At 41.2% G+C, this 12916-nt stretch overlaps 1 protein-coding gene across 1 annotated transcript in view; it reads right to left on the minus strand.

Moving 5' to 3' along the window:
* The window catches only part of epha10 (EPH receptor A10), a 125892-nt gene extending 113807 nt beyond the window's left edge, over positions 1 to 12085 (minus strand). Inside the window, exon 1 of the mRNA XM_026300212.1 lies at positions 11915 to 12085. Coding sequence (XP_026155997.1) covers positions 11915 to 11993 — 79 coding nt within the window. The 5' untranslated portion in view covers positions 11994 to 12085. The remainder of the gene's footprint in view (positions 1 to 11914) is intronic.
* Positions 12086 to 12916: the final 831 nt, after the last annotated feature.

Raw genomic sequence — 12916 nt, forward strand, 5'->3', positions numbered from 1 at the left:
TAGCAAATAAAGCCTCTGCCTGTAGCTCTCATTCTGGCATCTGTAGTGCAAAACTAGTAAAATTCACATCTTATGGAATCTGTATATTTCCTGAAGAACAATATTTTCCTCCTTTGATTTGCCAGTGAGAATCACTGATATTTTAGGCCTGATTAGACATCATGTATTGTTTCAGGTAACAAGATGAGAGCTCACTGTCTTAACCTATTGTAGATACAGTACAGGAAGAAATGTCTTTGATACTCATTGTTTTTGTTGATAGATACTTGCTGGCTACTCTCTGAAATGACTGATTAATCAAAAGCCATGCTCTTTGATTGGCTGGCTAGCTGACAGAACAAAAGATAAAATGGCAATAAGCATCTGGCTAACTTGATTATCAGTTGAATAGCTTTATGATTGACTGCTGGCTGCCTTACTAAATGACCTCCTGGCTAGCCGCCTCAGCAGGTGTTTAGTTGCCAGATTACCTGACTAAATGGTTGGTTGTCCAGCCAGCTGGTTAACTGACTAACTGATTGGTTGCCTGGCAGGCTGATTGGCTGGCAGGCTAATTGACTTGCAAACAGGAAGGCAACATTTATAACAGAGAGGAAGCTGGGACACAACAGGAGTACACTCCACCCAACCATCCTGCACTGATGACACTCTGATTGCAATCACGACCAGACACACAAAGAAAGACTGAACACACGCACACACACACAGACACACACACACACACATTCAGATATATTCATGCATAACAAGAAGCCAGTATGCAAACACACACAGCTGTCAGGAACAGTATATATAGCATGCACATACAGGCAAAGCCCAAAATAAGTACAGTACTGCAGGACACACTGGCCAATGCAGTTCCAATAAGAAATACTGTTGCATTAAATCAAAAGAGCTGAAATGAAGACAATCACCAGCGTGCCAAAGGAACAGGTATATTTTATACTTGGGTTTGCTGCTGTGAAATGGCTTTACAGGGTAATTTTTACCTTGATGCTTTATATTCCATGGTGACTCACAATTACAATAGGGTCATGTATATGATTAGACTAAAGTTATGGTTATGCTTTCACTACAGAGATGCCAAAAACTTTAGGACGCTCAAGCTACCCTGTAGAGATTTTGACCATTAGTAGCACAATGGGACAATATTTTTACAAGCGTGTCCCTGTTTAATTTACATTGTGCATGCACACAAGGAATCCTATGCACTTTCAAATGTTTTATGAAGAAGAAAGTACACACAAACCCATACTGTAATACTATGTTTTGATGAGAAAGACTGAATATAAACATAAGTTTTCTTTGTTTACAAGAAAGCTCTGCAGGGTACCTTTAAAGTTTCTGGAATATATGGTATACTGCATACTTTGACTGCTTTTCAACTATTCAAATATTCAGACTTTGCCTCCATCTCATTCCACGTCTTGTGGGACTGTTTCTGCTTTTCAGAGGTCTGCAACTTGACCTAAGAAATGTTTTGGCATTAAAATGTGCTTTGTGCTGTTTGGCTGGGGTTAAGAGAATTTTATCTGAATAAATCAAGCCAGGTCAGTTCTGTGTCAAACTTTCAGCCCAGTACAGTACGATTGCTCATTACCTTTTTTTTTTTTTTTAATTTTTTTTAAATTTTTTCATTTTTTACTTCCTGACTCTTCTTCTCAACTGCCTCTGCCATCCATATCCTTCTTCTATGCCTCATTTCCTTTGTCCCTCCCTCAGTTGGACATACATCAAATTGAACCAAATATGTTTTCTTCATTCCCAACCCAGCATTTAGCCTATTACAGCTTTTTCCCGCACTCCCCTTTTGATAAACTGAGCAGATCAGGTCCCATGCTGCTATGTTAACCTTCCTTGCTACTCGCCACATTAGATCCCCTGCCACCTACAAAGCTGTCTCACGCCAGCCCTCACCTCCTGATAAACTGAGAAGAGCAGGGCCCATGCTGGCATGTTAACCTGCCTCACCCACTCACCCGATTACATCCTCTGCCATCTACGCTGCTCTCACTCTCTCACCCTCATCCCAGTCACTAACACCCTTTCATTATGGATAGTCTTCTCTGAAGGGGGCCATCACTTCAAAGACACCCTGCTTTCCTCTTCTGTGTCTGTGAGGAGAGGGTGCGATGAGGTGGACAGGAGGGAGAACTGGGGGGGGGGTAGAGAGGGGTATCATAAAAGCGAGTGAGCTGGAGCCACACGATTTATGTATTTATTCATCACCAGGGAAGCTACGTATTAAAAGGTCGGGCAATTTTCCAGGTCACTGACCAAACTTGCATGGTGAGGAAGTGAGGAATGACGAAGACAGGAGAGCAGAGACGAGAAATAAAGACAGAGAGGCCACGATGGTAAGTTGGTGAAGGCAATATTGGCAGACACACAGACGTTGGTGCATTCACACCTCACCTGTGTGTAAGTTTGTGTGTGCACGCATAAGTCATGTTTGCCTAAGCACCCCCATGTGTGTGCATATGCTATTGGCTTGTGTGCTAAAGAAAGGGAGTGCATCTGTGGTTTGTGTATGTGTTCATGTCTGTCTACTCGCTGGCTGTGGTTAATGAGTTTGAAAGGTCAAATGCCTCTCAGAAAGATTAATGGGGTTTCCTAGGCGCGGGGGTAATGGTTTACGAGGCCCAGCCGGACACATTTCCACCATGACGGTCATTACCATGGCAGAGCAGAGACGGAAGCAGCAATCACAAGCAAAGACACGAAACTGCTGGGCAGCAGGTGCTTGGTGGAAAACAGTGTGTGTCCACCTGATGTACATGTGAATCATTCCTGTGCACGTTTCAACAGACTGACCTTTGGATAAAGCATTCCAAAGAATATTTTACAGTATCCATCACAGGAATCATGGCAGACAGATGGTTTAAAGCAGAAGAGCTACAGTGACTGTTTTTCAGTTACTACCAATCCGTATTTTTCATAAACTGCAACACGGAACAGAAAAGACATAAATGCTCTCATGAAATTTAGATGCCTTAATTTATTCAAATAACTGTGTAGGTCAGCTCAGTGTGTGGCTAATACCTGGCGGCCATTGCCTGCTGTGACCCACTTTTTTTTATTATTTCAGCTTGTTTGCTTGTCAGCTGCTGGCTTGCTCTCACTAAAAAGAGGACACTTCCATACTGCGGTGCATTCAGGTACTGTGAGAGCCTTCTAAACTTGATCGTCAGCTGAGGAACTGCAGCCTTTTTAACAGTGCTTAAAAATGTTCAATATTTGATGCCTAGTCATTTACCTGGCTTGGGTCCTGACATATTAATGCAATGCTGAATTTGTCACTGGGCTTTCACACTTAAAAGAATGGAGACTCTCTCTTTTGCTTGACCTGCTGCTGTTTTATATTTTAAATATGTATACCAATTTATCAATATTTATCATTTAATAAATGTACATTATTTTTATGTCTCCAACAATTAATTAGTCACTGTAGTCAGTGTGTGACCTGTGTGTTTAATATCTCCCTGCAAACAAAACATACTTTGGGATCATAAAATGAAGCAAGCTGGGTTTTCAATATGAGATAGTACTTTCCTCTAAACCTGTTTAACACATTTGTGTAATCTAAGCAAATGCTACACTTGCAATCCAAGCATGAGCATAGAAAGGCCATGTAGGACTGAAATGTATCTCAAATTTCCAAGCCATATTCTGCAAGTGAATTTTTGGCTGCCACCATTTCTGCATGTACAGTAGGCAGCGATGGAAACAGCTTTAGTGAAATAGACCCCTGCTCTGCATCCAACACTTGAGTTTCAGATGTCTACAGGTTTCATGCCAGCACCTGAATGCACCACCCAGACATAGAGCAGCTTGCATTTACTCTGTTTCTGAACACTGCCAAGCACATGCATTTGTGCCTAGGTGCATATGTTAATGGCCATTCATCACAGTCTTTACACATATTACATCGATATTACATCAAACAGCTTTGGAAAATGGTTTGACAGAATATACAGAAAGCAGTTCATCTTTAACAATGTCTATTGAATCTGTTTTAGAGGCTGTAGCTGGAGTTCAGCTGTAGAGGTGTGTGGGATGCCTAAGTATAGCACATCTATGTGTGATTTTGTGTAGCTGCAGGATCTTCTGGAGGATCGCAGAGTGAATATGATGGACTAACCAATGTGAAGTGAAGAGTTGCTGGGTCTTTGACTGGAACATGGCTGCATAGCAACACCTCAGAAACAGAGACTATGGCACTAGATTGGCTAACTTGCTTGACTTATTGCAGTGGATTTTGTGTTTATGTCTGCACAGAATGGTGCACAAATGCCGTGGTTATGTCTGCTCATTCGTTCGGGCCATAGTGTCTGCTGAGGAGTCCGCATTGTAGCAGTGTGCCTGGCCCCCAAACGTTAATGTGATGGGAACCCTGTGAGACCTGTACAGAGCCATCAGTTATCAATAAGTAGCACACCTGGAAAGATTTTTCATCATTTTTAGTGACTTCACTCAATCAGTCATGCTAATTAAAAAACAATTTTGTTGAAATTCCATCAACACATCAAGGTGATACAAAAGGACAAAACAGCATGAACCTTATTTATATGTAGGTTTTGCTGCTTTAAGATGTGTGGTGTTTGAAGGTTTTAATTTTAGTCCACAATTATTTTGTTAGTTGTTCCCCTTCTTCAACAAGAAGGGGTGCTTTTAGGGTGACATTTTAACATCTGTACATTGACTACAGATGAAAAATAGCCTTTTGGATACCTCTGGTGCATTTACAGAAATGTGAATTAATGTACAATTGTCCCAGTCAAACTTATAATAAAAAGGTCAAGATTTCATTTTCCTGTATGTTTGTCCCAGGTGTGTGGACATGCTCATAAAGCTGACCTTGAACCACGTAGTGTGTATTTCCAGTATGGCGCACAGGCACATGGAAAGGACACTGCCATGTTTTACCAAGATAAGAACCCACTCTTGTCAGCTCACATCACTGTTATGTAACTGGACCACTGGACAGTTTTGCCTGAGCTGCAGCCAGTCCAAAGGCTCAAAGCATGTTGGATGACCTTGCACACAAAACAACTCTCTGTGTTGCTCCAACATTCATCTCCAATTAATATACAGTTCCATCCACAGTTTTGTTTTTCAAAAATCCTTTATCTATCCAAATCATTTCATTGACTCCACTCACCCACTTGCAGCATTATATATTATATATGCACCAATAATGCATCATATTCCCACTTCATTCAAGCTCTGGTATAAACATGTCTCAGCAAGAACTAGCCACACAGTGTTATTCTTTGGAGAAGCATGTGTAACTGCATATACACAAATGCAGTGTGCTGACAAGAATGAAAACAAATGCATATATATCATTCTGCGCATTTCAGGAACTCCATAACCTCCATGACAGTACAGTGCAAAAACAATAAGTAAAACAATACCTCTACATACACACGATATGCTTCCGTTCTTAACATTTTGCCACACAGGAGCCTAAAGTGTTAATCTGTTTTGGAGTCAAATATAAAGTCATTCAGTAATTTCAATTTGTGGTAACAGATTTAGGTCAACAAGGAAATTAAAAGCACTGGAGAATTAGAACTGTCACTGACAAGTGGCAGTGAAGATGCATCTGTGTACTGGCCAGTAGCTTATGTATGTTTGATCACAGGCAGAGCCTAAAGTTCAGGCTGCCTCAATAAATACACCCTCACAAATATGTTAATCATAGCAACATCTAAATGATTTTGTTTTCAGCATCGGAAAACAAGGAAATCAAATGAAATGCTCGGAGTCTAAGGGTGTTAGACTGAGTGAGCTCCACCAAATTGTCAGTTCAATTCCCAACATGCCCACCCACATCAAGCCTTGCATTAATGCAGTTAGTGTTTACTCTCAATGCAAAACACCCTGAGCAGAAAATTCTGCCAAGAGCACAGCAACAGCTGCGTGCAAATACACACCAGTGCCATTTATCAACTTTAGACACCTCAGGACTGAAAATCCTGCCAAAAACTCCTCTAATCCATTAGTATCCCAACAAAAGCTGCAAAGATGAATAATGTGTTTGAGGCATCTGAATAAAAATCTGTTGGAAATATGTCTTAACTTTCAGATGCTGGTGGTGTGGGTGTAATTTAATTTTTTTCAGTTATATTTATTAGACTTTTTTGCATATAACCTTTGAAGAACCTTTAGAACACAGACCCTGGAGATATTTACATAAGTCTCTGGGATGAAAGCATGTTCATTTGCTGAAGTAGGGTAAGGTTTAGGCTTTAGTCTGGGCTTTAAGACTTCTAATCTCCACTGTTCACATATGAAATTTGAAAGGATCATTTGCGTCCTCTGCTTTTTATGAATAAACATACTGATAACTTTCAGTTACACACTTGGGATGGACAGGTTTTTTTCTATTTTATGACACTTAGAGCAAACAGCTAATCAAGAAAATAATCAGCAAGAAAATAATCAGCAGATTGATGAAGATAACAATTAGCTGTAAACCCTAATTTTACTGATGAAGTGTATATGTCTACAGTGCAGTGTGTAAATCTAACTTGCCAATGTATGAATGTGAATGTTTTATATTCCACTTTGAAACTAATGATTATTTTTATTGTCAGTCAATTACTGATTACTCAATTCTTTTATTCAACAAAATATCAGAAAAAGAGAAAAAGCTTTTCAGATTTCTTGGACCTAAGGTGATACCCATAAGTCAAAACCCCAAAATATTTCATTTACAATGATATGAAAAAGTAGAAAATCTCCAACTGCTTTGAGTCTATAAAAGTTGAGTAGATATTTGACTTTTTCAGTTGATAAATCATTTTTGTTTAATTGATTGAGCCCTGTTCTGTTTTTCTAAATGTATTTTCGTTTCTCTCCCACTGCCACTGCTAATTGAACCTATATTCTTGTTGCAAGCTCATATTTATCTCCCTTTCTTGTGCTAAATTACTTCTGCTGCTGCAACGAATTAACTGTCTCTTGCGCAAATACCATTTCATCTTTTTTAATATAACAGAGTATAAAAAGTGGGTTAGCCGTATTCAAATCATCGGTACAGTTGGCACTTTGGCTACATCAGTTAACTCTTTTCAAAGCTGCAAAGTAGAGATGCCTCTCAAACCAAAGGCAGACTCAAAATCTAAAGAAAAAAGGTGCATACATTTTTCTGTATAACATGGATCATATGCAACAAGACTGCGACATCACATACGCAAAGACAGCAGCTGAAGGAAATGTTTCAGCATGGAATCATCAATAAAATTAGGATCCAAGAGCACAGTTTGTCTGCAGGTCCTTCATCCATCACAGGCAGCTGCACAAAGCCCCTTTCTCACTGTCCAATATGGCTGAAACACCTGCTAAACAACCCCCATGTTTTCTTCCACGTGCACAGACATACAAAAATTGCTTTTTCATCTCCCCCACACGCACACACACACACACACACACACACACACACGTATAGACACACACACATTCCAAATGCTCATTCTTGCCGATCCAGCAGAATAGCCCTGATGCTGTAGTAGTGTCCTTACACTGAACAAAGGGAATCAGATGATCCTGCTGGGATCTTGTAGACACATACTCTCTTACGCACAATTCGTTAGTCTATCAGACTCAGTGTGTTTCAGTGAAATGGGAGGTAAATAAGGATCTGACTGAGCTGCTATATTGACTTATTATAGGAACCTGCATCTGTTTCATTACATTTAACATAGGAACTCTGAAACAAAGCAGTAGTGGCAGCTTACATTTTCCCCATCACTTGCTCCCTCCCACTTGCCTTTACTCCCCTCCAATTTTATTTCTGTCATCTGTCATCTACTGTTTCCCAATCAGCATACCTCTTTCCACTCCCCTGAACTTGACGCACATCTTTTTTTCTGCTTGTAATACATCACTTGTTGGATGAGTCTTCACTTTCTCCTCAATTCTCCATTCATTCCACCACACCTGTGCCTTTACCCTTCTGCCAGGTTTACACCCTCCTCCTGTCTTTCCTAAAAATGACAGTCCCTGAGGCCTCAACAAGACAATGTCACAGCATTACACCTGCCATCTCCACAAATCACTCTGACCTTTCATACTCACAGAGGTCACAGTCATCTGATTCAAAGCACAGAGGTCCAAACTATTCCTTAGCAGCCAAAGTTGGACCAGTGAAAATGGCAGTGGCAGCAGAGCAGAAATAAGCCTGCATCAATCACAGACAATTAGTCCCCATTGATGCCTGGGAGGGTGAAGCACTACTGCTCTGCCAGTTTGGCAATTGTTGGTAAACCCAATATTTATCAGATCACTTCTAAGCACTAAATATTTTTCAGTAATTATAAGACATAAAAATGGAGAAATAAAATCGATAATGACTAGTCACTTTAACTTTTCATGTCAACAGTAAACAGAAACAGCAAAACTTTGCATCTAAATGTATTAGATTTTTCATCTTTTTTTTCTGCTGTGGTTGGATGATTTAAGCTTGGACTGCCAAGACACAAAGCAGATTTCAGAGGTGGTATGCATGATACAAAGTTGATGACAAGATGCAAGTGGAAGCAAATTCCTCCTGGGCCGATAAAACCAAGTTCAAAATGCAACCGAATGAGATGAAAAGGCATGAAAAAGAATGAAAAGAATGATAAAAAAATACACTACAGCCAAGACCTTGTGACTCCAAATCCAAGTACATGAGACAAGAAAACAAGAAACTAAATTGGAGAAAAACTAAAGGAAAGAATTTCTAGTATGTTCTGAAATCTGCCACATGCTGAGCTGTCACACACAGCCACAATTTTGGAGGAATATGTTGATTACAGTCATAAAGGAAGAACAATCTTTAAAGTAACCCCTTGACAAAGAGTTCATGGATCATTTACAGTAAGAAATGTTGAAGGAATCCTAAATTTACCTTCATTTTAAAGTGGAACTAAATTAAGATTTAACAAATATTTTTCTGCTATGGCAGCTGATATTTTACCAATAAAACACTCGAACCTTATCCAAAACTATCTCGGCATCACAAACTATCGTGGAGGGAAATGTTTAAATTATGGGATATAAGTGCTCTAAGGCAAAACACCACCACAAAAAGGTTTCAGATAACCAAAAGGCTGCCTGCCTGCTAAGAACATAGTGCAATCAGGTCACTCCAGCCATTCTGACAGAATGAAGCATCAAACAAAGCTACGGCTTGATGAACAGGATGATCCCCCTGGTTACGCTGCAGTTTCTGAGTCTCTCTCACTCTCAATCACCGTGCTCCCCTCTCTCACTCTGCCTCTATTGTTCTGTACCTGACTGGTGCCCTCTCTCAGCCTGCCGCAGAATGGATGGATGCAGAGGGAGGGGGAGAGCGAGGAGAGGGGAAGTAAATGAGATCCCGATGAGATGCCAAGGTGTGTTAGCGCTGAGGTGTGGGGAATGAGAAAAGTGGCCTGAAGGGAGGGGGGAGTTGCAATTTTGACTGTGTAAAGGTGGTGGTGTGGGCGAGTGGACGCCCGCTCTGCCTGTACGGAGCCCCCCGGTCGCATTAGCGTTTGCAAGTCAGCTCAGGGTGCAGGAGGCATGTGCAGGGAGAATAGAGAGGAGGGAATAGAGAAGAGAAATATGAAGAGGGTGACATATCAGAGAATGGTGAAAAGAACAAAGGAACATATAAAAACAGGAGGCAGAACCTAAAGTAGAACACAAAGGAAGGAGGAATTAACAAAAGAATGAAACCACATTAAAGAAACAGGAAAATGCTGTTGGTACATGAGGAGAAATGTAATAAGAGCACAAAGGGATATGTAAAACTGAATAGGAGCTAGTGAAGAATTATAATGGGCACAAAGGCACACTGGAAAAGAGAAATTTCATAAATGGTGATCACAGACCCACATAAATATTGTAATATAATATAATAGGCTTTAACAGATACTTCCAAAATCCCAAATACAGGAAAGACTAATGCCTTAATGCACATACAAACGTCAATGCTGAACAGAACACACATAGACAGGTAGGTAAATTATCTCATTTGGTACAGAGAGGGAATTTAAAAGGGGAGGCGGGATTCTCTCCAGTGTTTTCCCTATCTCACAAATCCTTACAAACAGTGAGAAGAACTGCTGCCAATACCAGCCTTCAGAAGCACATTGCTTTCACAGCAATTAATCGCTGTCACAACATCAATTAAACAAAAGCTTGTATCCAAATCCGACTATCCAGCATTCCAGGGAACCAAATCAATCTGGCAATGAGTCTGTGTGTGTTGCGTCCACTGCTCGAGAGGAAGTGTGTGTATGTGTATAGAGGAGTGAGTACAAAAGTGTGCGTGCAAGTGTTCACACGTCCAAGAGTGACTGCATGTGGATTCGTACAAAGACCTGTAGGTACCCGAAAATATCACACAATGCATATGTGGATGGTATATGCCGTTGTTTTATGAGAAGCGTGCCGGCAAGTGCAACATATGTCAAGTGAGTGAGTGCATTTGACTCCAAGTTGTGTGTGTGCCAGTAGTGCATTAATGCGTGTCACTGATGTATTGCTGTGATGTGTTTAAATGTGTCAATTACACTTTTCTGGAGTGCACACCCTGTAGGTTACTGCTTAGGTGTACATGTGTGCAGCTGATGATTGGTGTTTGTGTGCACATGCATGTGTGTGCTTCCAGAATCCACTCAGCTATGTCTTGGCAATAAAGCCCCTCTTTAGAAAGAGCCTCAGGGTCTGAAGCCATTATGTTCTTTTCCACTTCACAATCTCAGAACTGATTAGGATCACTTTCCCGGCTTCACCTGAGCCAGCCGTCAGAAACACACACACACATGCAATCAGCACTGTGGCTTAGGATTCACAGGTAGTCACTAAGGTTGCTAATTTATGAGTGTATAAAGTATGTTATCTATGGCAATCAGCCAGACTGCTGGAGAAATGTAGGACCACAGCCTCACTCTGTCACACACTTTACTGCAGATGCACAGGGACAATTAAAGAATCCAAATCTTAATGCAACACTCAGGGAATTATTCACTGTTCTCTTTGATTCCAGTTTGGATTCTTGATTTAACGCTGATGGAAAGACAAAGAGGGAAACAGACACTATGTCCGACAGTTTTTTTAAAAAACTGATGGAGAGAAATACTTGGTAAAGAACTGGGCTGGAAAGCGAAGCAGAGCTGCATGCAGTGGCATCAGCGCTAAAGCATCAGTCTACAATGGATCCTGGCGTCCGTCAGAGCGCCAGTGACTTGATAGATTATGAAAAGACAAAGAACCAGTTGCACAAAGATGCCGTGACAAAAGCCCACTACACGGCTCAAATCCCTGGGACCGCGGACAGGGGGTTTGTTTCTTTCCGAGAAGCTGAAAAAAAAAAACTTACTTTTCATTTCTAATAAATCACATTGCATATTGAAGCTGACAGCGTCTCTGTGTGACCCTCGAAATGTTCGAAATGTGCCACAGCTCTTTCAGTTTCTGTCTTAGAGCAAAACCTCGACACAAGTTATCAACAACGAGCATTTCTTTCTTAATTTGTGATGCCCGTGCGAAACAATCTAGTTCACGTGTTTCTGATTGTGTATTAATTTACTAGAAATTAAACGATTAAAAATCCAACAATCTCAATAAACCGTATTTGTTCCGATGTTGTCCGGTTGTTTAGAGTTCACCAAGCACGAATGCGTAAATCTGTGATAGCAGCGCTTTTTAAAACGCGTCTCTCCATTATCAGCTAAAATCATTTCTGCTTACAGTTTACATTCCAGGAGTCTATTTGAAGTCCCCTGTCCTCACTGTGGAGCACGCACCTGCTTCCCAACACAGGACAAGTGAAAATTCCAAACTATCTCCGCCGCGGACATCTGTCTGGCGTTCAGCACTGTCCGCAGCGGCGACCAGTTTGGGAACAAGCGATCACCCCCAAAGACACACATACCTTCCTCGGCGTGACAGTCTTTGACTAGGTTCAGCGATAATATCCAAAGGACCGCAATCAGCGTTTTACGAAGATCCATGTTTGTCTGGCCAGTTCCGCGGGGCTCTTGTCATCGCTCTCCAGCCTGCGCGCAACGCACCGCAGCAGAGACGCACTCAGGGTTTGAATGGAGTGGTTGCCGTCTGGGCAAATAGTGCGGGATCCAGACAGCCACACGGTCTATTTGAGATCTCGGGGGAGGGTTTTGTTCAGAAGATTGACACCAGTCGAGCGCAATGAAGTGGGATGTGGAGTCCAGAGTACGGGAGGTTGGACCTATAAAGGAGCTGCAACCTGAAAACTCCGCGGCAGGTGTTTCCACTATAGTCAACAGAGTCAACCCCGCAGCGGTGCGCTTTTCTACACTGTCCTTCAATAGCAAGCGGAGGGGCACGGTAGGTTAGGAGTTACAAGTCTGCGCTGTCATAATAGGTTGTTGGTTTGGTGAAGGTTCAATCTCTGTTGACAGAGAGACGCCATTTGTTTAATGAGCACAGTATCTCGGTGTGAAACGGTCAGTAGGTGTCCTAAAGGAGACTTGGTGTCGCACAGGTACAGTCTGTAATTTCACTTCAACTTTTCCAAAAAACTACTGGAACCAAAATCTCCTACATGAACATTCATCATCTACATGAACGAAGCATTTACGCATTTAATCAGCTTAACTGTTGTTGTTTTAACATTTACACTTTTTCCCCCAGAGTCCACAAATTTGCTTGAGATCATTTCTATTATGGAAATCACTTACTTTCTCAGGGGACTATTGATTAGATGCTACTTAAAGTGAAGACACATAGAGCACTGCACCAAGCAAATAATACTGAGCTTTTCTGCTGGCTTTATTTTTGCTTCTTCTCATGGTAGGAAAGCAAGATGGACTGAAACATGGAAGATATGGATTTAAAGCTTTGTATAACTGTAACACATACAGTCCTTTGCTCTATATCTTATTGTCATGGCATA

Source organism: Mastacembelus armatus, chromosome 11 (genome assembly GCF_900324485.2).
Source record: "Mastacembelus armatus chromosome 11, fMasArm1.2, whole genome shotgun sequence".
Classification (NCBI taxonomy): Eukaryota; Metazoa; Chordata; class Actinopteri; order Synbranchiformes; family Mastacembelidae; genus Mastacembelus; species Mastacembelus armatus.